This window comes from Pipistrellus hanaki, assembly GCF_964339955.1.
Source record: "Pipistrellus hanaki genome assembly, chromosome: 19".
NCBI lineage: Eukaryota > Metazoa > Chordata > Mammalia > Chiroptera > Vespertilionidae > Pipistrellus > Pipistrellus hanaki.
This window is the reverse complement of record NC_140521.1, coordinates 1,396,176-1,418,295: the sequence shown is the minus strand read 5'-3', so window position 1 is coordinate 1,418,295 and position 22,120 is coordinate 1,396,176. Positions and strand designations below refer to the sequence as shown.

The 22,120-nt window shown below is 72.5% G+C and overlaps 2 protein-coding genes across 5 annotated transcripts in view; both read right to left on the bottom strand.

Annotated features, from left to right (window-relative positions):
* Positions 1–1,558: 1,558 nt before the first annotated feature.
* On the bottom strand, positions 1,559–9,301 carry SUSD2 (sushi domain containing 2). Of its 2 annotated transcripts, XR_014793462.1 has the most exons (16): positions 9,131–9,301; positions 7,732–7,939; positions 7,374–7,525; positions 6,855–7,022; positions 6,253–6,427; positions 5,916–6,117; positions 5,703–5,788; positions 5,164–5,432; positions 4,864–5,007; positions 4,611–4,769; positions 3,659–3,907; positions 3,152–3,415; positions 2,807–2,983; positions 2,497–2,599; positions 1,974–2,387; positions 1,559–1,942 (listed from the first exon to the last, which is right to left on the bottom strand). XR_014793462.1 is itself a non-coding variant. In XM_084867424.1 (15 exons), the coding sequence occupies exons 1-15, from the start codon at positions 9,216–9,218 to the stop codon at positions 2,363–2,365; spliced, it is 2,469 nt and encodes an 822-aa protein (XP_084723550.1). In that variant the 5' UTR covers positions 9,219–9,268; the 3' UTR covers positions 1,559–2,362. The 2 variants fall into 2 exon arrangements, 1 of the variants encoding a protein (XP_084723550.1); XM_084867424.1 differs by having other exon boundaries at positions 1,559–2,387; positions 9,131–9,268.
* A 3,252-nt stretch (positions 9,302–12,553) lies between these two features.
* The window catches only part of CABIN1 (calcineurin binding protein 1), a 57,800-nt gene continuing 48,233 nt past the window's right edge, over positions 12,554–22,120 (bottom strand). For all 3 annotated transcript variants that reach the window (XM_084867410.1, XM_084867409.1, XM_084867411.1), the window contains exons 30-37: positions 18,994–19,157; positions 18,482–18,578; positions 17,058–17,720; positions 16,244–16,318; positions 15,263–15,521; positions 13,850–14,014; positions 13,102–13,328; positions 12,554–13,024 (exon numbers count right to left, since the gene is read on the bottom strand). In XM_084867410.1, coding sequence (XP_084723536.1) covers positions 12,884–13,024; positions 13,102–13,328; positions 13,850–14,014; positions 15,263–15,521; positions 16,244–16,318; positions 17,058–17,720; positions 18,482–18,578; positions 18,994–19,157 — 1,791 coding nt within the window. In that variant the 3' untranslated portion in view covers positions 12,554–12,883. The remainder of the gene's footprint in view (positions 13,025–13,101; positions 13,329–13,849; positions 14,015–15,262; positions 15,522–16,243; positions 16,319–17,057; positions 17,721–18,481; positions 18,579–18,993; positions 19,158–22,120) is intronic.

The following is a 22,120-nucleotide window of genomic DNA, read 5'->3' as shown; positions in this document are numbered from 1 at the left end:
CAGGTGTTGGGGCTTCCCAGCCCGGTCTGCCCCTGGCACAGAGGGTGCCTGATGCGGGGGTGGGGGCAGCCAGAGCACCCCTCCTGCTGGGGAGGGGAGAGGGCAGCTCCAGGCCTGTCCCTGAGGGGTGGGGCAGGGCTGGATGCTCAGGGGAGCCGTGCTTTACTGGGGGGGGGGGGGGGAAGACAGACTCAGCGCCAGGCCTCCCTCTCCCTCCGCCCCAACCCTCCTGCTCGTCTGTCCCCACGTGTCTGACTGCCTGGACCACCAGCCTGACCGCTCACCCAGACACGCGCCCGGCTGGGCCCTGGCCGAGGCCTGACTCTGCATCTTGTCTCGGGGCCAGGAACGTGTGGGCACAGTGAGACCCCAGACCCCAGACCCCGGCCTGGCCCGGCCCTAGCAGCCCCTGCTCTCACCCCTGAGGGGGGCCGGCCTGCCCCACCGCAGGTGCAGAGGGAAGGACCCGCCCCGCAGCCGAGCCAAGGGGGGCTCAGGCCCCGTCCTGAGTGGGAAGCCAGAGGTGGAGAAGGGGGGGGGTCTGGAAGGGCAGGAGGCACCAACCTTCTTGCCCTCCTTTCCTCTCCTGGGCCCCGTCCCTGGGGGTCCCCCAAACCCCCCGCAGTGTGTGCACTCGCCCACTTCCAGAAACCACTCGGACAAGACCTGCCCCTGCCACCAGCCCCCTACCTCTGCCCGGGCCCCTCGCCAAAGAGGGCGCTCTGGGGAGCGGGGGCGGGGTGGGGGGAGGTCTGGGCTGCAGCCTGGCAGCCAGTGCCAGCTAGACGACCCGGGTGCCTGCTGCAGCCTCGAGCTCCTGAGACTTGGGGGCGGCTCCAGCCCTCCCAGCTGAGGTGCCGGGGTGAGGCTGTGAGCACCAGCTGGGGGCCCGGCTGCAGGAGGGGGCTCGCTGCCCTCCCTCCCCGTGTTCTGGGTCCTGGCACAGCCTTCACCTGGGCTGGCAGTTCTTACCCTCTGCTGCCCCCGTGTGGCCACTCTTGGTGCTGCAGGCCACAGTGAGGAGGGCTTCACTCAACTCTGCCCTCCAGGGTGCTTCCCCCCACCACCCCATTGGTTTTTAGACAGAATGGGGAGAGAGAGAAACAGAGAGAACCATCGATGTGTTGCCTCCTGCACGCCCTCGACCAGGCCCATGCCCTTGTCTGGAATCGAACGCAGGACCCTTCAGTCTGCTGGCCAAGGCTCTATCCACTGAGCAACACGGGCTAGGGCCCTCCCAAGGCTCTTCATCCTGTAGGCACACTATCCCCTTGGCCCCTGCCCCTCCAACAGAGGTGCCCGCCTGGCCAGGGGCTCCAGCCTCCAGCCCTGCCCTCCTCAGTGCTTTCTGACACGTAACTCCTGCCCTGTCAGGCCCTCCATGACCCCCATCACCCGAGGGGACTTGGGGCTCCTCGCCTGTGTCCCCATGCCAGCCCCTGGCCCTGGGAGAGGGGCCGGGCTCAGGCGGGCAGCAGGGGCATGAGCTGTGCTCCGTGCTCAGCGTCTGGACTCTCCTGGGTGGAGTGTGTCCGGGGCCCGGAACACGGACCCGGGTGCGAGGATGGTGGGCATGCCCCTGCCGGGAACGGGCGGGGGCCCAGGGCCAGCTCTCTGCAGGTGAAGGGGCAGGTGGTGGGACCGGGAGGGCAGGCCGGCTCCCTCTCGACTCCTCTTCTGGACACCCAGACACCACACCCTTCCTCTCCACGCCACCAGGGGGCCCTGGAGAGACGGAGACCCAGGAGGGACCTGACCCAGGAGGGCCCCCTGGACCCGAGGGGCGTGTGGAACTTCTGGAACCAAAGCACAGCACGGACACGGACACGGACACGGACACCAGGGAGGGGCGGCACGGCTTGTTTTCCACGGGACAGGCAGGCGGGCTGTTCCCGTGACATCTCAGGGAGCCGGTTACAAGCCTGGCGCTCGGAGGGTGGGGCTCTTGGCTTGGGGTCCTGTGGCCTCTCCACGCCCCGGCCTGGGCCCCCTGCCGTCGTGGCCGGGCCCGGGGGCTGAGGATCAAGGCAGCTGGGTGTTGGGGCACCAGGTGTCCGTGTATGAGGCAGCGGCATGGGCATGGGCGCCGGGATGAGGTATTGACAGTTGAGTACCAGACGCTGGAGGGCTGGGGCTGGGAGGCAGCTGCTGGGGCTCAGGGCATGGGGCCTGGGGTCTGGGGAAACGGGGGCTGGGAGTGCAGCCAGAGGCCGGCCGGGCCGAGGAGGCAGAGCAGGGCCCCGGCCTCGGGTCCGGCTGTCGGCCTCCGGGCCCAGGAACCAGGCTTTGGCGGAAGCCGGGGCCTTGCTCCGGGGAGGCTGGTCTCCGGCCCAGGTGGCCTGGCCGGGTGCAGTGTGCCCTCTCAGGGCCTCGAAGTCCAGGGGGACCTGCAACAGAGGGGAGGGCTAGGCAGGCCCCGGGACCCCACCAGCGCCCCCGGGGCCCAGGGGCTAGAGGGCGGAGGAGGGGGGCAGGACCGCGGGGGCGGGGTCTCACGTGTGGCTCTTCCTGCGTCGCAGCAGCACGTAGATCAGCCCGACCACCGCCACCGCGGCCAGGCCTCCGAAGATGATGCTCAGCAGCACCGTGTGGCTCCGGCCTGGGGACGGGCGGGAGGTTGGTGAGGCCGGAAGCGCGGAGTGGGGCGGGGTCGTGGGCGGGGCCAGTGTGGGCGGGGCCGGACTAGGCAGGGCAAGTGTGTGGGCGGGGGGCGGGCTAGTGTGGGCGGGGCCTGACAAGTGTGTGGGCGGGGCCGAACCGGGCTGGGCCGCAGGGGCCTTAGGACCAGGCGGGCCGGCCTCCTCACCTGGGTGGCAGGTCGGGGTGGGCCTGGACCAGGTGCCGTCGGCCTGGCAGTGGCTGACCTCTGCCCCGTCCAGGCTGTAGCCGTTGTCGCAGTGGAAGAAGACAGTGGAGCCCACCAGGTAGCGGGTGCCATCCTTTCGCCCATTGGGGGGCGGGGCCAGCCAGCCGCAGGACACCACTGGGGCGGGGACAGGGTGCTGATGCCACCGGGGAGCGCGGGGCGGCCCGTCCCCGTGCAGCGCCTGCCCCGCCCCCGGCGCCCCGCCCCCTCGCTCCCCGCCCCCCAGCACCCGCCCCCCAGCACCCCGCCCCCAGCACCCCGCCCCCCAGCACCCCGCCCCCTCACCAGGCTGCAGGCTCTGCACGTGCTGCTGGTGCAGCTGGTGGGCCTCCCGCGTGGCGTTGCCCACGCTCAGGCTCCCGGTGGCGGCCACGTCGAAGATGCAGAAGCTGTCGTCTCCGCACAGCTCGACCGCGGCCTGGCTGGGGGGGGCCGTCTCCTCGGGGAAGAGCGGCAGGAAGGTGGGGTCGTGCTTGGGCCCCTTCAGGAAGGTGTTGACCAGGCGCGGGGAGTCATAGGTGAGCAGCGAGGAGGAGTTCTGCACGGCCCCTGGGGAGACAGAGGCAGGCCGGCGGGGGGTGTGGGCCTGGGGTCCCTGGGGCTGGGGGGGTGTGGGCCTGGGGTCCCCGGACTGGGGGGGGTGTGGGCCTGGGGTCCCCGGGCGGGGTGTGGGCCTGGGGTGTGGGCCTGGGGTCCCCGGACTGGGGGGGGTGTGGGCCTGGGGTCCCCGGGCGGGGTGTGGGCCTGGGGTCCCCGCCCTGCCATGCCCCGCCCCCCCCGGGCCGCACGCACAGTCCGCGCCGAAGCCGTGCAGCTCCCGGGAGCTGGCCGTGGGCGGCAGGACCCGGCCGCTGCGCAGCGTGAAGTCGTCGGCGGGGTCGCCGTTGAGGGTCCCCAGGAGGCCGCGCGTGTGGGTGGAGAACTTCTCGGGCAGCAGGACGGCCACGCTCAGGAAGGGGCCCTGGACGCTGACCTCCACGCCCACCCCCGACGCCAGCATGATGGACACCCTGTCCCCGACCGCCACCGACAGGAACATGCCTGGCCGGGGGGAGAGGGGGGTCAGCGCGGCCTCCTGGGGGCCCCGTGGCCCTGCCGCCGCCCCAGGATGGGCCTCGGGGGAAGGACAGGGCGCCCAGGACCAGCCCTGCGACTGGGACCCCACCACGCCTGGCCCGCACCCGTGCCGGGCCCCCGGGTGCTGAGGAGACCACTCCCACCCCAGTCTGAGGCCACGCGTGGGGTTGCCTGTCGGCCCCCCATCCCTGACTGGGAGGCAGCGGCTCCGCCCCTGCCAGGGCCCCTGCATTCGGTGCCCCCCCCGCCCCCCCGCCGGGAGTCATTTCGCTCATTCGCTCCCTGAGGCCATAGCGGGGGGGGGGGGGGGGGGACTGGGAGCGGCTGCCCTCTGCCCCCAGCCCGCCTCCCCGGAGCACTGCGGCCCCCCTCCCCCGGCTCAGGGACAGGCACCCCGTCCTGGCGTCTCCGGACTCTGGATGGGTGGGGGGAGGACTCCCAGGCGGGAGGGCTCCAGACCAGACCAGGGGCTTCGCTCCAGGATCCAAGAGCCGTGGTGCCCACAGCCGCCTGGCAGGGCACTTCGGGGGCTTGGAGGGGGGCGTGCAGCGGAGAGGGCTGCCTGAGGCTCCACCTCCACCTCCGGCCCGGACACCAGCCCTGTGCCCTGCAGCCCGGCAGCGGGAGGCCCGGGTGGCGAGCCGGAGCCCGGCCCGCCGCCGCTCACCCTTCAGGTCCATCCAGTTCTGCTCGGCGAAGCTCAGCACCTCCTGGTTCAGCAGCACCTGCAGCGGCCCCGCCCCGGCCGCCAGCCGCACCTCCACCACGTCCGAGTCCTCCTCCCGCACGGCCACGGCGGTCAGCCCGGTGCCCCGCTCCTGCCGGCCTGGGGGGGGGGGTGCAGAGGCGGCCTCAGCGGCGGCTCCCGGCCGGGACCCCGCGCCCCCCACCCCCGGCCCCGGCCCCCGGCCCGGGCTCACCCTGCGGCGTGGTCCTGGGCTCGGCGCGGCCCTGCACGCTCAGCCGGGTCAGCGCCGACTCCAGCAGCACGTACTCGCCGCGCCCGTTGAAGGTGTAGTTGGCGCCGTCGAAGGTGACGAAGTGCGGGTCCCCGAAGGCGGAGGCTGCGGGGGCGGAGGGTCAGCGGGCGCGGGGCCGGGCCCGGGGCCCCTCGCCCCGCCCCCCCGGGCCCCCCGCCCGGCACGCCCGGCCCCCCGCCCGCCCCGCCGGGCCCCGCGCCCGGCCCCCCGCCCGCCCCGGGCCCCCCGCGGGGCACGCACCCAGCCGCGGCGGCCGGTAGGCGCGGCAGTCGCTGGACGGCCGGCGCCGCAGGTAGCGCGGGCAGTCGGGCGCCCAGAGGCAGCAGTGGTAGAAGCTCAGCACGTCGTACAGCCAGTGCGACAGGCCGGGCACGCGCGGCGGCGCGCGGAACGGGGGCGCGCCCCAGTCGTGGCCGCGGTCCGGGGTGCTGCCGCTCGTGCTGTCGTGCGTCAGGATCTGCGTGCCCTCCCGGGTGTAGCAGCACTGCTGGCCGGCGCCGTACTTGGGGCTGCGGGCCGGGGCCGGTCAGCACAGCGGGCACCCCCGGGCCCCTCCCCGGGGCTCACCCTGCCCTGCCCGCCCCCCCATCACCCCGCCCCCCTCCCCGGGGCTCACCCCTCCCCCCTCCGCGGGGCTCACCCCTCCCCCCGCCCCCCCGGGGCTCACCCTGCTCCCCGCCCCCGGGGGTTAACCCCGCCCCCTGCCCCCCGGGCTCACACACACACATACACACACACACACACACACACCCCCGTCACACACACACACCCCCGCTCACCTGGCCTGCACGGAGCGCACGCAGTGCACAGCGCCCGGGTGGTAGGTGCACACGCTGCCCCGCTCCATGTCACAGCCGTAGTCCGTCTGCGGGCGGCGGGCACTGTCAGCTGCCGGCCTCAGGCTCGGCCAGGCCCATCGCCCATCCCGGCTCCCACCAGGAGCCCCCCGGGCGGGGCGGGGGCGGGGGCAGCAGGAGGGAGGGGGGACTCACGTGGAAGCGGCCGGAGTCGGCCCGGGCCTGGGCCAGGGTGCAGGGGCAGTCGGGCACCTCCGCCAGGAAGTCGGGCAGCTGGTCCTCCAGCTCCTCCCAGGCCTGGCACTGGCCGCGGGCCCAGGCCACGGGGTCGGCCTGGAAGTCCGGGCCCAGGTGCCAGGCCAGGGCGTGCTCGTTGCTCCAGAGCGCCTGCACGTCCCTGCGAGAGGCCCAGGGTGAGGGCTGCCCGCCCCCGCCCCGCCGCCCGCCCGCCCGCCCTCCCTGCCCCGCCGCCGGCCCCGCCAGGTGAGGTGCGGGCAGCGGGCAGCGGCCTCCGGCCTCCGCGCGTCCTTACTTGGCGCCCCCGTGGTGCCGGCTGCTGACGATCCTCAGCGCTCCCACCTGCCACCTCTGGTAGTTCGGGGCCGCGGGCTGGGGCACGAAGGTGAAGGAGCCGGAGTTGGGGGTGTTGGTGGCCAGAGAGTACAGGTAGGACCAGTTTGCCCTCCAGTCCCCTGAGTACGGCTTCCCTGGGGGGAGAGGCCCGGTCAGCCCTGCACCCTGGCCGAGCCCCCCCCTCCCCCCCCGTCAGCCCTGCACCCCTGCCAAGGCCCCCCCCCCCCGTCAGCCCCGCACCCCGGCAGCCCCGCACCCCGGCAGAGGCCTCCGGAGCAGAGGAGGTGTGGGTGACCCGCTGCTCGCACAGCCCCCGGCTGCCCCTGCACTCAGGGCCACTGCCCTGCTCGGGGCCAGACCCAGGACTCGGAGGGAGGGGCAGCATCCGCTCTGGGGCGGGAGGCCAGGCCGCCCCGCCCCAGCCCCTCCTCCCTCGCCCTCCCATTCCCTCCGCCCTCGGCCCTGCCAGTTCCCCTCCGGCCGCACCGGCTCACTGGTCCCTGCGGGGTTCCCCTCTCCGGACTCCCCCGCCCCTCCTCCCCCGCGGGCCGGCGGGCTCACCGATCTCCTCGTAGCCCCACAGCTCGATGTTGACGGCGCTGCTGGGCAGGAGGGTGGCGCTCCAGGTGACGGTGAGGTTGCCCCCGGCGCCGGGCGTGCCGTAGTACTGCCAGAGGGTCTCGTTCACCAGCTGGCTCTTCTCCGAGTCCGACACTTTGCTGGGGTGCACTGGGCGGAGGGAGGGGCGGTGAGGGGGGCCCAGGGGGTCCGGGGCAGGGGGCCCGGGGGTGGGGGGGGGTCTCCCAGGAACAAAGCAGGTCGGTCCCTGTAGGGCCTCGGGGCCCCCAGCCACTCAGGCGGGAGGAAAGGACCGAGGCCGGGAGAGCGCCCCCCCCTGGCCGGCCGGCCCGCTGGGCGGGGACACCTGTCTGGGTGCCAGGGGGCGGGGAGAGGAGTCTGGGAACCCAAACCCTGTGGGGCGGCCCTGAAGGGCCTGGCTGGGCCTGAGTGATTAGCACAGATCACACGGGGCGTCCCCACGGGCGGGCAGGCGGGCGGGCGGGGCCGGCAGGTGCTCACTGGCCAGCCAGGAGCCGGACCGCGGGAAGGAGGCGCCGTTGTCCATGGAGACGGTGAAGGGGACACGGCCGGTCTCGTAGAGCAGGGGCGACACGCAGTGGACGCGGCCCGAGAGGTCCACGTGGCCGAGGGTCTGCACGCTCTCCTTAAACCTGCGGAGGGCGGGGCGGAGGGCTGGGGCCGGGCCGGGGCGGGCGGGGACCGCGCAGCCCGCTGTCCGCCTCCTCCGTCCGGGCCCTCAGGGCTCCGCCCAGCGCACGGGGGTGGGGGCTGGGCCTGGCGGGGACCCCGTCCTGCCGCCTCTGGCCGGGAAGGGGGGCGGGGGGAGTGGGACTGAAGGGGCCCCTGGCGCTCCCACCTGCAGATGACCGGGTCCGAGGGCCTGGGCCAGTGCAGGTGCTGCACCAAGAAGTCCTTGCCGCCCATCATGGAGCCGGAGTAGGGCTGGATCTCCAGGCAGAAGTCCCGCAGGTCCTGGCAGCAGGTGCCCAGGCCGGCGCAGGTGGGGTGGCAGGAGCACAGGCCGTCGCGCTGCCCGCAGCGGCTGGAGCAGGTCGCCTGGGCGCCTGGGGGCGAGGGGGGGCCCTGAGCGGCTGTCCCAGGCAGAGCCCCCCGCCCACTCCTGCAGGGCCTGTGTTTCCGGGCGACCGTGAGCGAGGGGCACGCCCGGCAGACGGCGGCCGGGGCTGTGCGCGGACGGCGGACGCCCACAGGGCCTGGGCCGGGGGACTCTCCTATGGGCAGGACTGGGGGCCGTGGGGAGAAACTGGGGGTTCGCTGAGAGACGGGCTAGAACGAGGGGGGGAGGGCAGTGCCCCCAGAGGCACAGCCCTGGGGCATCGGAAGGAGCCCCAGCCCAGCAGGTTTGGCATCGGCTTGGGGACCGGCTGCCACAGACGGACGAACAGACCGGGGACAGAAGGACAGGGGACAGAGCCTCGGCCTGCCGACGGAAGGGTCCCGGGTTCGATTCTGTCAGGGCACAGGCTGAGCTGCAGGCTCCAGGAGGCCCCCTCGGCTGATGCACCCTCAGGGGCCTGTCTGCACCCCCTGGGGGAGGCGCTGAGGCTGGGGTCGCCCCCTCAAGGGGACAGTCCAAGGCCGGGCCTCCACCCAGAGGCCCATAAATATTTATTGGCTGAGGATGGTCTGAGGCTCCCGGGGGTGGGGCGGGTGGTGAGTGATGCCGGCAGGTAGGTGGCAGGAGGGTGGTGGCTCTTCTCGGCTGGGGAGGCAGGGAGGCCGGGCCCGGGTGGGGTCTGGAGGCCCGTGACCTCTAGCCTCGCCCAGAGGGCAGGGGCAGGCGGGCGGGAGGGCGGGGGGCAGGGTCCTGGCTCTGCAGTGTGGTTCTTCCGCTCCTTTTGGGGGAGTCGGGCTCCACCCTGACAAGGACCCACATCCTGCCTCTGGCCAGGAAGGGGGGGAGTGAGACTAAAGGGGGCTCCTCCAGGGTCAAGCACCCCTCCTCCCCCCAATCAGGGCTGGGGTTCAGGCCCAGGGCTCTTCTGAGCCTGCCACCTGCCTAGCGACTCCCCTCCGGGACAGCCATGCCTCCCGGCTCCCCACAGGCAAAGGGTGGGCACCCTCCCTGCCGGGCGGCCCCTTGACTCTGGAACCCCCCATTTCTCCCCCCGGCCCCCGGTCCTGCCCACAGCCGGCCTGACAGATGGTGGGAGGCTAAGCCCTGAGGGCATTGCTCTGGGACGCCTGCCCCTGATGGACCGGCAGACGGGGGACAGGAGGCGGGTGGGACGTACCTGCCACGGGGCCGGGGCCGGGGCCGGGGCCGGGTCCGAGGGCCGTCGCGAGCAGCAGCAGGGCCCAGGGCAGCAGGAGCGGCTGCATGGTGCAGCGGGCGGTGCAGCGGGCGGTGCGGCAGTGCTGAGGCTGGGAGGCTGCAGGCGGCCGAGTTCCAGCGCCCGCCCCGCCCCGCCTCCCGCCCTCCCCGCCCGCCACGCCCTGCACCAATACCCGCCCTGCCCGCTCACCCCGCCCTGCCCGCCTCCCCCCGCCCCCCCCCCCCCACTGCGTCCCTCGCAAAGTCCGCCGGTGCCTGCACCCCAGCGGGCCGGTCCGCGCCGTTAGCACTGGCCCCGCGGCCTGGGGCTCGGGTGGGGCCGAGCAGCCGGATGTCCAGAGGCTGGGGCTCTGACAGCTGGATCCCGACCCGGGCGCCCGCTGAGCGCCGGGAGGCTTCCGGAAGGGCCGGAGCTCGGGGGAGGTGGGGAAGGGGGAGGGGGAGGACTGGATTGTCCTTGGGATCCCGGGATTCCACTCCAGCGGGGCCCCACCCCTAGGCCTGTTTTCCCGCAGGGAGGTGGGTGGGTGGGTGGGTGGGTGGGGGTTGCCAGGTTCCATCCAGTTTCTCGGGCTGCGATCGCGATCAGGGGGAGGTGGTGACTGGGGAGAGGGAAGTGGTGATGGGGGAGGGAAGGGCCGGGTGGGGAACTAGGACCAGAGCCCAGGATTCTGGAGAGCAGCCGCCCAGCCCCACCTCCCGGGCTGTCACTCCCGGAGTTTGCACAACCCCGCGTCGCCCTGGAGCCCTCCAGGTGGTGCAGGTGAGGAGGGTGGGCCCTGGGAGGCGCAGGGCCATCCCTGGGGCCTGGGTGCGGATGGATGGTCCTCCCCCAGAGCCATCTTCCCGACTCCCACCTCTGTCCGGTGGGAGGACCATGGGCCCAGGGTCTGGGTGCCACTAACAAACCAGCACCGGTTTGTCTTAATCCTATTGACAGCAGAGGCCTGTTTAGGATAGGGGATTCCATGTTTAATCACCGACCGTGATTAGGATCTAGAAGTCTTAAGGGCCTTAGAGCCGAAACCGGTTTGGCTCAGTGGATAGAGCGTCGGTCTGCGGACTGAAAGGTTCCGGGTTCGATTCCGGTTAAGGGCATGTACCTTGGTTGCGGGCACATCCCCGGTAGGGGGTATGCAGGAGGCAGCTGGTCGATGTTTCTAGCTCTCTGTCCCTCTCTCTTCCTCTCTATAAAAAATCAATAAAAATATATATTAAAAAAAAAAAGAGCCTTAGAGAGGATACAGTTGCCACCCACACCCTAACGAGGCTTTTATTTTGCTTCATTCTGCTCGTCCCCAGTGGGTCAGTCCTTGGCCCGATTGTGCTCCTTGGTGTTGAGCAAGGAGTCGCTGCTGCAGGTCGAACTGGTTCCTTTAAGGGCATGAAGCGCTCACTCGCTCTGTTTTGAATGTCGGAGTGACATTTATTGAAACCTTTTAAATTACAGGGTGCCATCCAGTTGCGGGAAGTCCACCGGGTTCTCGCCAGGAGCTGGCCGGGATGGTGGGTGGGGGTGGGGGGCAGGAGCTCAGACCCTGGGCTGCCCCCGGCTCCGCCTCCGGACTGCCAGCCTGTTCTCCGGGCACCGCCCCCTGTCGAGAGGCGGGCGGGCCGGAGTTGTGCCAGAGAGGTGGCACCTGCAGGCACCAGGGATGCCAGTCCGGGGTGGGGTGGGGGGTTGGGAACACACCGCCCAGCAGGGCCGCTGGGGGCCTGGGCACCGCCTGTGGGCATGCATGAGGCAGGGTCGGGAGAAGCTGGGGAAATTCCTCGCCAAGTGGATGGGGGGACGGAGGCAGAGACCCCCTGGCCTTTCATATCGCTGCTCACGGGGTGTAGACAGACGGCCTTGACCTTTCCCCCCGGCAGATAACATCTGGGTTCGTTCAGCTCCTTCCGGGCCCAGAAAAGCAGCCAAACCAGGGACCGTGGCAATGGCCGGTGACCCCCGCCCTGGTGCTGACCAGGGCTCTGAAGGCGCACAGCTAGAATGACCCGAGACACCTTCTGTTCCTCAGCCCCGACACTCCCAGCCTCTGACAGATTCTCAAAACAGCACTGACTGGTGTGCTCAGTGGTTAGAGCGCCGGCCCACTAACCGTTCCATTCCGGCCTCGGTCAGGGCTGGTCGGGGAGGCAGTCTACGATGGGTCTCTCTCACATCCGGGCTTCTCACTCTCTCCTTCCCGCTCTCTCTCTCTCTGAAAGTCTCTGGAAAAAATACCCTTAGGTGAGGATTCACCTTAAAAAAAAAAAAGGCCACGCCTTACCCCTCCGCCTCTCCGCCCCCGCGGGCACCCCCTAACCTCTGAGGTCCCCAGGGACCTGCAGCCAGGGGAGCAATAGGCGGCGGCAGCCTCCCAGACTCACCCCGAACCTGTCTCCCAGGCCCCTTCCCCACTTTCCCACGGAGCCCGACCGCCCGGCCTGGGCCCCCCGTATGCCGAGCCGTCCTGGTTCCGCCGGCCCCGTTCGCGCCGTGGGAAATCTTTCCCATAGAACTCCGGGCCGGAGCGCCGGCCGAGGCAGACGGCTGGGGGCCCGGTGGGCGCTGAGGCCGGACACAGCCTGGGGGCGGGCGCTGGGCCTCGGCCCGGGAGCCGGTTAGGGAAGGCCGGTGGGGGGATACCAGGCGGGCGGTGGAGGATGCGGCCGGCGGTCCAGGAGAAAGGCGGCGCCATGCCCTCTTTCTAGCCCGGCACTGGAGCTGCGGCTCTTGTTTTCCTGTTTATTTATTATTAGTTTCCGAGAGGAAGGGGGAGGGAGAAACGGCAATGAGGGGAGAGAACCATGGATCGGCTGCCTCCTGCACGCCCCTGCTGGGGATGGAGCCCCCAACCCGGGCCTGTGCCCTGACCGGGAATCGAACCTGGGCCTGCAGGCTGACGCTCTATCCACTGAGCCACACGGGCCGGGGTCAGGGAGGGAGACATGGTTGTTGGCATGTGTCCTGACTGGGGCCAGCGCACCAACCGCTCATGTGGCCGGTCCTGTGAGAGGGCCTGTGGGGGGCCCTTCCTGGCAGATCCGGCCCTCAGGAACCCCTAAGCCCCACCACACTGGGGTGCAAGCCAGCCCCTCAGCACGGCCGGGGCCCTGCCTCCCCATCCCCACACCAGAGGGACCAGCCCTCCCCCGGGTCCTTCCCGGTCCGGCTCGCCTCATCGGAAGGATGTGCCCTGCACGGCCCCAGCCAGCCACCCCCACCCCACCCATCCCAGCCGGCGCCTGGGCACCTGGGGCTGCAGAGGCTGCGGGAGGAGCCCAGGACTGACAGCCACTGGCCGAGGGAGGCCAGGTGAACAGAGGCAGGACGAACAGTTGCATCTTTATTAGAAAAGAAACCAAAAAAGGGGGTGGGGGACCTGACACGGGCGGGACCTGACGGGACCTGACACGGGTGGGCCGCTGGCTGCTCCCTGGCGGCGCCCTGGCTGGGCGGGCGCAGTGAGCCGGCATTCCACAGGAGAGGCCGCGGTGCCAGCTCCCACAGCGTCCTTTCCTCGCGGCTGGGCCGGGCTCGGCTCCCCGGGCCCACTGGGCGGGCACAGCCCCCCACCCAGGCGGGCGGGCGGAGCCCCTGGGGGAGGAGCCCCTGGGGGGAGGAGGAGCCCCTGGGGGGGGGAGGAGCCCCTGGGGGAGGCGCCCCTGGGGGAGGCGCCCCTGGGGGAGGCGCCCCGGCGGCTGGGGGTGCACGGGGGCGGGACCCTCAGATGTCCATGTAGTCGTCCTCGTCCGTGTCGCTGTCCAGCGAGGACTCCTGGCTGGACGTCTCCAGGACCTCCAGCGCCGGCTGGCTCAGGCTCTCCTTCCGCACGGTGGCCGCCGACTGGGCCGACAGGATGGCCGACTGCAGACGGGCAGGGACGGGTCAGCGGCCGGCCCCCGGCCCCCGCGCCCGCCCCCCCCCCCCCCGCCCGCCGTCACCTTCAGCTTCTGCTTGGTCTCCTCGGAGATGCTGCCCTTGGGCGAGAGCAGGGTGGGGGTGGGCGGCGTGACGGTGATCTCGGGGGGGAACTTGGTGGCGGCCGAGGGGATGACCAGCTTCGGCATGATGGGCAGGGGCCGCGCCTTGGCCCGGCCGGGCTCCGCCTGGCCCAGGGGGCCCTCGGGGGGCTGGGCGCTCCCACTGCCGGGCACCCTGGAGCTGGCAGCTGGGGGCGGGCACGGGCTGAGCCTGGCTGTCTCCCCAGTTCGGACCCAGAGCCCAGGGTGCTCGCGCTCGGCGCTGGGCTGAGCGGCCGGAAGCGGCGGTTCCGGGACGGCCCGGGGGAGCGGCGGGGCCTGGCGGGCCTCCAGCCCGAGCCCTGCCTTTATAAGGAGCAGCGCCCAGCCAGCGGCCGGCCTCCTCCGCGAGGTCTGGAGGCTCGGCCGAGCTGCCCCGGCCTGGCTGGGGGGGCGGCGGACACAAGGGGCTCTGACCGGGCCACTGGCCACCTGCTGCCTGCCTGCCCCGCCCAGTGCCCGCCTCCGTCCCGTTGGTAAGGGCCCCTCCGCCCAGTAAGAGCTGGGCGCCGCCCGCCCTCGCTTCCCGGGGAGCTGAGGGTGAAGAGGGACTCTCGGGGCTCCCCGCCCCCACCAGGCCCTCAGCCGGCCCCCCCGCCTGTACCCCGTCCTTCCGAGGGCGGGAGGCACCGCTGCCGGGAAGCCCACCGGCTGCTCTCCGAAGCCTTACCCTGGCCGCCGGCGGGCTCGGCGCCGGGACGGGGGGCGGCCGCGGCAGGCCAGCCGTGTGGCTCTGCTGGGGGGCCCTGGGGGGCCGTCTTCACCGGCTCGGCGCACTGCGGCTCCGGGGGCAGCAATCCGGCACCCTCTGCCCCTCCTGCCAGCTCTTCTCCCTCTGTGGGCACACAGGGGCCGTGGCTACAGCCTCCCGCAGCCGGAGGCCCAGGGCCCGCCCCCCTGCCCTGGGACACCCACAGGGGACCTGCCGGGGGTGGGTGGGGAGCCCACAGATCAGCAGCGGCTCCTCTGGGACCATGGCTGGTGAGGCCAGACTGCTGCCGGCAAGAAGCCACCGCCCCCCCTGCACCAGGACCGTGGGCCCCGGGCACGGGGGTGGCCACACCGAGGCCAGGGCCCCACCCCCAGGCGCAGGGGGCGGGCAGAAAGAGTCGCGGGAACTGCTGGCCAGAGGGAGCGGTATGTGGGCCCGTCCCGCCCACCCGGCCACACCTTCCCGGGCACGAGGCAGGGCCAGGGACTGGCCTTGGTGGAGCCAAGGACTGGATGGGCTGGGGATGAGGACTGCCCGTGGCCAGCAGCCGGGCCACTGGTCAGCCGTCTGCTTGCCCCCCGGCCCCTCTAGGTTCTGGGTGCGACCCTGCTCCTCTTCTCGGCCCAGAGGCCCCGGCCACACTGGCCAGTCTCCCCTCGCCTTCCCCTCCTGCTCTGCCCGTGGAGGGCCCTCTGCCAGGCGCACCCGCCTCCTCCCGCAGGCGAGAGGCCGCCCTGTCTGGCAGGAATGACCGCTCGCTCCTGCTGCCCGGCACAGGCAGGCGTGGACACAGACAGGAGTGGACACAGGCAGGCGTGGACACAGACAGGCGTGGACACAGACAGGCGTGACCAGCCCGGCCTGGCCTGTGACCTCAGGTCCCCAGGACAGAGGCTGCCCCGCTGCAGGCCTGGCACGCCCTGCCTCATGGCTGCCCGGCAATCAGGGCAGACTGTACGCACACAGCGCGCGGGAGCTCCTGGGGCCCGTGCGGGGAGAGCCGGGCAGGGAGAGCAGCCTCCTCCTGCAGGAGCCCTCAGCCCGCCCTGGCCCCCTCAGCCCGCCCTGCCCCCCTCAGCCCGCCCTGGCCCCCTCAGCCCGCCCTGCCCCCCTCAGCGGGCCTGTGAGGTCCCCCCCACCCCCAAACCTCCACCTAGGACTTTATCCCTTTATCTGTTCGTCCCCAGATAAAGACATAACCGAAGCTGGGCCCCGCCCGGTCCCGCCCTCTCACCCCACCCTACAGATGGGGAGACGGAGATGGGGGGTGGGGGTTCAGAGGTGGTGCAGGGTGCGCCCCGCCCCGGGGTGAGTGGCCGACAGGTGGCAGGGGCCGGCCCCACCCCTCCCCCTCCGCAGGCGCTGACTCACCAGGGCCGGGGGTGGCCTCGGGCCTGTGTGGCTGGGGGGGCCCGGGGTCCCTGGACGGGTCTGGGGTGGAGGCAGGCACGGAGGGGGGGCAGGCAGAGGCGGCAGGCAGCGCGGGCCGAGGCTTGGGGTGGGTGTCGCCGGGCCGGTGGAGAGGGTCAGCTGGCACGGGGTCGGGGGCTGCGGGGGCCACAGCTGCAGGGAAGAAGTTCTCTCGACTGTCCTTGGGGTGCTTTGGGGTGGTGGGGGTGTCCCCCGAGGCCTGGGAGGCAAAGGGAGGGGAGGGAGGCAGGCTGGGTGTCCGCAGCCCGCACTCGGCCTCGCTGGCCCCACGCCGCCGGCCGCTCGCCGCCCACGGGAGGCCGCCCAGGCACGGCGGGGCTCAGAGCGGCTCCTGGGCACGGGCTGGGGTGTCCGATGCGGGGAGACGGGGGCCGCAGTGCCGGGGCCAGTCCTGGGGCAAGGCAGCTCCCGGGCCAGGCTGCAGCCCCCGCGGCACCCAGGCTGTCCCCGCCCGGCCCTGTGCCCGCAGCCCGGCTACAGGCCTTCGGTTCTCCACCCGCTGGGCCTGCCTTCACCCACAGCCTCTTCCACTGAGCACCCGCCCTCCGGGGGCAGCAGGGGGGGGGCACAGCTCCTCAGGCGGGGACAGCCACAAGGGGCCGGGTGCCAGGGGGAGCGGACACTGAGTGGGGGGACGCCCTGGTGAGCCTCATGCTGCTGGGGGCGCCTCGCCAGGCCAGTGCCCAGCCGCCTCCTGACACCGCTGCTGCTGGACACCCCCCGCCCCTGTGGTGGGGCCGCCCGGGGCCCTGTCCTCGCGTACGGAAAAGGGAGCTGAGGGGAAGCTGAGGTCACGCGCTGCGGGTGGGTCTGGGCTGTACGATGGCCCCCCCACGGGCAGTGGTCAGGGCTCCCCACGGGCCTGAGGCTCAGCTCCCTCCGCCCACCTCCCCTCGGCCGCGCTGACCGCAGGGGCCTCACCTGTCTCTGGGCGGCGGCCCCCAGCTGCACCTGACAGAACTTGACAGCCTGCTCCAGTGCAGCCTCCTCGTCCACCTGGCAGGGGACACCCCAGGTCAGAGGCCGGCCAGCCCCCCAGAAACCTGGCGGGTGCGCCTCCGCCCCAGGTCTGCCGTCAGGACCGAAGCTCTGGCCCCTCTGGCCACGCCAAGCTCACGCTTGTGACCACGTCCTTTTGTACAAACTGACGTCCGAGAGGAAGGGAGAGGAGGAGGGGAACATCCACCATGAGACTCATGGACCAGCTGCCTCCAGCACGCCCCCTACTGGGGATCAAGCCTGCAACCCTGGCACGAGCACAGTCAACCCGCACCCACCGAGGCACGCCGGCCAGGCCAAAGGCTGCTTCCTGTGTGCGTCCTGACCGGGGCTGAACCTGACCCGTGGCATCGGGGGGACTCTCTGACCGGCGGGCGGAGGACGAGGCAGGCCCCGCCGGCAGGAGGACTCCGCTCTCAGCAGGAGAGGAAGGGCCCGAGCGTCACGCCGGGGCCTCGGGGTCTCCCTCCCTGGACTAGAGAGGGTTCCTGTGAAGTGGCTTCTCCTTCGGAACCGCACACCTTGCTGAAGGGGGACTGGCCGGCCTCTGCCCGTCTCATTGGTGCGGTGACGGGTGCGTGCACCGTGTGGGACCGGCAGGCACCTCACCACACTCGCCGTTTCTCGGAGCGGGACCCTCGGACAGCGGACGGAGGCGGTGGGACCACACTGACACACCAGCCGGGCCGGGACACCGGGAGGCGGACGGCTCCGGGCAGGGCCAGCCCGCACCCACCTGCTTGATGAGCATGTAGGTCTCGGCCATGATCCTCTCGATGCGGCCCAGGTCGTAGGCCACGCCCTTCTGGCCCTGCTGCCACACGCGGTAGGCGTCCAGCAGCAGCGTCTTGCCCGACTCGGCGTCCTCCAGGAGCTTCCTCTTGCGGCTGGGCCGCGGCGGCGGCTCCTCGGCGTGGCCCCCCGCCCTCGGGGCGGAGGCGGCCGTGGCAGGGGCCGGCGCGGTGGGCGTGAGCGGGCCGGGCTGCTGCCGGGCGCTGATGCTCAGCTCCTCCAGGGACAGCTCGGCCGGCCGGCTCTCCGGGGCCCGGTCCCGGGGGCAGCGGCCCGGCGGCAGGGGCGGCGCCCGCTCCGAGTCCAGGCGGCGAGCGGCGGCCTCGCCGGTGTCCATGGGCTCCGCGGGGCCCGCCCGGGGGCTCCCCTTGTCCTGGCGCTCCCCGCCCGGGTCCGCTCTGGCCCCGGCATCCGCCGCCGGCCGGTGGCCGAGGGGACACGCCCGGCCCCCCGGCTCGGCCCCGGGCGCGGAGCCGTCGGCCAGGGCCGGCTTCTTGGGCTGCGGCAGGCCCTCCTGGCCATCCTCGGGGCTGGCCTTGTGGGGGGCGTCGGTGGTCATCCTGGCCGCGGGGAGGCCGCAGGCCTTGGGCCCCGGGTGTTCTGACCCCTGCGAGAGAGAGAGCCGAAGGGAGACAGGCAGCTGGGTGTCTCCCCCGAAAACCTCCCAGCTCCAGGCCTGCCCACCTGCCGGGGGCCAGGAGACCTGCCAAGGAAGGCCCTCCCGCCGCACCCCCAGCCTGGAGGGGCAGCGGGGCGGGAGGGGGCCCGGCTGCCAACAGGCCCGTGCCGGGCCAGCCTGCCCTCAGCGTGAGCCTCAGGGCGGCCCTGGGCGCCGGATTGGGGGCGGGGTGGGGGCGGCCAGGCCTGTCCTGGGCTCACACACCCCCAGTGCAAAGGCCGGGGGGAGGGTCGGCGGCTGCCCTGGCCCTGCACCCCAGCCCGGCCAGTCCTCCTGGGCCGGGCGCTGCGGGGACTGTTCTGCTCAGGTCCCATCTGCTGAGCCAGCGGCCACCCTGGGCTTCTGGTCGCAGCTGTCACACGGATGGGGGCGGCCTCGGGGGGCGGGCAGGGACGGGGCCGGGAAGCCAGCGGAGTGGGGTGAGGGGACACCCGTTCACCATGCTGTCGCTACAGCTGTGGCTGCCAGGCACAGGGCTGGGACCGGGCCTGTCACTCGCCCGCACTGACCACAAGCCCACATGGCTGCCGCCTGCACCTGACGGCGGTGGAACTCCCACCTGGGCGGGAGGTGCCACTCACAGGTGGAGACACGGGGGAACCCAGAGGGACCAGGACCGGGAAGGGAGGGGAGCGGAGGGGAGGGGAGGGGAGGGCAGGGGAGGGAGGGGGCGGGCGGGCGGGCGGTACCTCCGCGAGCTCGCTCAGCGAGTCCTCCAGCACCTTCACGGTGAGGATGAAGGCCCGCTGCGCCAGGACCTGGCGGTCGGCATCTCGCAGGTACTTCCTGAGGGCACACGGGCACGGAGAGGGCGGCGGAGCGTCAGGGCCTCACAGAGCCCTCAGGTGCCCTTCCATCTGCCCGGGCTGCTCTCCAGGGGCCAGTCCTGGGCTCCCAGTGGCCACGGCTCTGGCTTCTCCCCCACAAACCCCCGCCCAGCGCCTGGCCCAGAGCAGCTGATGGAGACGGCGAGGAGGGGCGGCAGCACAGGCGCGGGGACCCCCCGCCGGGCCGGGCTGTGTGAGCCTCGTCTCCCTGGGTCCCCGCTCCCCGCCGGGCAGCTGTCCCTGGGTTTTGTCTCCCCAGAAGGTCCCTGATTGCCTCTGAGGCCCTCCTGGCGCCCGGCCGGCTTTCCTGGCGCTCGCCTGGCCCCGGCGCCGGGCGCGGGCGGTGTGGGCGGCGGCGGGGGCGCGGCACTCACTTGCCCTGGTCCGGCGTGCGCTGCAGCATGGAGGACACGCGCAGCAGGGTGCCGTGGTCCCGCAGCTGGGCCAGCACCTTGAGCAGCAGCACGATGGAGCGGTTCATGTGCCAGGCAAAGCTGCCCGGCCGGTCGATCTCGTCCACGGGGATCCGCCAGATGCCCTGCGGGGCGAACGGGGGTGAGAGGGCGGCACCCGAGCTGCCGCGGTGCCGGGGGATCTGCCCAGACGGCAGGAGGTCCCCACGCCGCCGGGCTCCCCCGGGAATGCCTCCCGGCACGGGTTCCTCCACCTGCCGCTCCGGAAGCACCGGGCACAATGGTCAGACACCACTGGCCACCGCCTCACAGGCGCAGGTTCGCAGGGAGCCCAATCCCGGGGGAGGACTGCCAGCCAGCTGCAGGCGCGGGACCCCTCTCCCCCACGCGGGACCCCGTCCCCCCACACAGGACCCCGTCCCCCATGCGCACTCCCTCCGCAGCACCGGGGAGTCAGGGTTTGAGCAGGAAATGACCTGCGGCTCGGTTCCTGCTAACGCGCTTTGTCCGCGGTTTGCTCTGGCCAGGACCCCTCCCTCCGCGGCCTCTTGTCCATCCTGGCGCCCCCCCCCCCGTCTGAAGGCTGGGCTGGGGCAGGCTGGCTCTGGGGCACCCCTCACCTCCCCCCGCCCCCCATGAGTGGCTGAGCGGCGCACACACCTGGGCGGGCCTCGGGCTGGGACCAGGACAGCCGGCCCGGAGCCCAGAGAGGGCTGGCAGCCCCAGACAGGCCCTGTGCGCCCCCCCCGCCCCGAAACCCCGGCCCGGAGTGACCAGGGCTGTGAGCAGTGCCGCCGCCTCCTCCGCAGGGGCCTGGTCCCCGGATGCTGACTCCCGCGGGCACCACCTCTCCAGGCACCTCCTGCCCAGAGCCACTCGAGCAAGAGGACCCTAAGCCCTCAGGTGAGTCCCCGTGGACGCCACGCCGGACAGGGATGGGGTGGGGGCTCCCAGGCAGGCGGGGGCAGCGGCCCCTGGGCCGGCGCGCACACGGCGGAGCCCCCTCGGCAGGTGTGGCTTCAGGGGACGGGACGGCGAGCGGCTGCCCAGGCGGTCCCGGCTGCCGCCCGCCCTGCCGCCCGCCAGGCCCCGCGGGAAGGCCCGGCCCCGGGCGGCCGCCACAGGCACGTGCCGGTGGGCGGGCAGCGGGCGGGGCCCAGGCCGGGACCTGCTGTGGCCGCTCCGGTCTCACTCAGCCACAGAGCCACACCCTCGGGAGCGACCAGGCGGGAGGGGAAAAGGCTCCGTGTGCCCCAGATCGCCTCTGGGTGGGTGTGAGGAGGGCACTGACTTCTCGGCCCCTCCTACGCCACCCCTGCCACCCGCACCCGAGCGGCCGGGGGAGGGGAGGGGCGGGGAGGAGGTCTGGAGCCGGCCTCCAGGGACTTGGGGTCAACCTGGCAGAGAGGTTGGCAGAGGCCGGGGTCGTGGGGGCCTCAGACAGGGTGCCAATGCCCTGGGGGGCTCCACGCCTGCAAGGGGAGCCCACCTGGTCCGCACACTGGGAGCTCACCACCTGCAGTTCCTCACTGGACAGGGCCCCTCCTCACACGGCGCTGGAACCCCTAAACCCGCTCCAGCCCAGGCCTCGTCCAGCCTCTTCCTGCTACTCCTGCCCCAAACCCATGCCCCCGGCCAGGCCAGGGCCAGGGGAAGGACAGCGCGGCCTCCCTCCCTGCTGACCGCCCCGGGCTCCCGCACCCGCTCAGCCGGTCTGAGCGTGGGGCTCTCACAGCACAGGAGCAGCCTGAGCAAGGCTGGGGAGGCCGGCTCCCGCGGCCCCGGGGGATTTCCAGGGCGGGTTGGCGCGCCCAGCCCTGCCCGGGGACAGGGGAGCAGGCGCTGACACCTCTCTGCACCGAAAAGCCAACAGCAAGTCGCCAACCCACACCCACCATGGCCGGCGGCTCCCCCTCTGAAAACGGGTGCGAGGCAGCACTGCTCCGGGCGGGCGGGCGGGCGGAGGGCGGGGCGGCTCCCGGGCGGGGCGTCAGGGCCTGTGGAGGGGGATCCCCAGCACCGGCCCTCGCTCCCAGGCTCTGGCAGTGACGCCGAGGGGTGTGAGCCCGTCAGCAGCCACAGAACTCCCTGCGGGCCCGGGACCGAGCACAGCCCCACGCCGGCCTCGCAGGGATGGGGGGCTGCCTTCTGGATGCACGGCCCCCCTCACACAGCACCGCTCGCCTCCTCGCCCACCGGCCCGCACACGGGGCTGGCTGAGCCTCTCACCGCGCAGGTGGAAGCCGAGGCCCAGCGAGGGGCCGCCTGCCCCGGCCGCACTGGGCGGCCACCCCCGAGGCCGTGCGGGGGTCCCCCCTCGAGTCGGGTCAGAGGGTCTGAGCCGCCTCCCCGTGCAGACAGGGTCCCCCGGCCAGGAGCCAGCCTCCCGCGGGCTTTCCGACAGTCCCCGAAGAGGGCGAGGGCCAGGTCAGGACACACCCCTGACTCAGGCTGGCCGCACCCCTGCACAGGGAGCTGCCTCCCCCGCATCCTCTCCAGGTGGGGCCATCCACGCTCCTCCCGGGTGCCGGCCGCAGGGTAACAGCTCGCAGCAGCACAGAGAGCCATGGGTGCCCCGGGCCCGGCGGGTGGTCAGCCACGCCCCCAACGGGGCACTATTAGAGGGACAGACACATGGGTGCCATCCAGGCGGAGGGGATGGGGGAGGCAGTTACAGGGGAGACAGGCAGAACCCGGGCAGGGTCCCCAGGGGAGCCGAGAGAAGCCGAGGAGGAGCAGGAGCTAGAAGAGGGGCCCCCTTACTAGTCAAGTCCCCGGTGGGAGCTGGACCTGAGCCTCCAGGGTCATGGTGAAGGGTACCGCTGGCCCGCCCGCGGGGCTGTCTGTGGTTGAGCATCTGTCAACTATGAACCAGAACACAGTTCCATTCCCATCAGGGCACCTGCCTGAGCTGCAGGCTCGATCCCCAGTAGGGGGCGTGCAGGAGGCAGCCAATCAATGATTCATCATTGATTTTTTTTCTACCTTCCTCTCTGAAATTGATTAAAAAAATAAAAGTCAGCTGAGCAGCCTTCTCCACGTGGCTTCTCACCCTCTCTCCGCAGGACGGAGCCGAGGGGGCCACGAG

Bases quoted from the DNA above. Each gene is read 5' to 3' on its own strand.
- SUSD2 (XM_084867424.1), bottom strand. From the start codon at position 9,218: ATGCAGCCGCTCCTGCTGCCCTGGGCCCTGCTGCTGCTCGCGACGGCC. The intron at 5,008-5,163 runs GTGCGTGCCCCG...CCGCCCCCGCAG, and splicing joins CTACCGGCCGCCGCGGCTGG to CCTCCGCCTTCGGGGACCCG. The intron at 4,770-4,863 runs GTGAGCCCGGGC...CCCCCCCCCCAG, and splicing joins GCCCAGGACCACGCCGCAGG to GCCGGCAGGAGCGGGGCACC.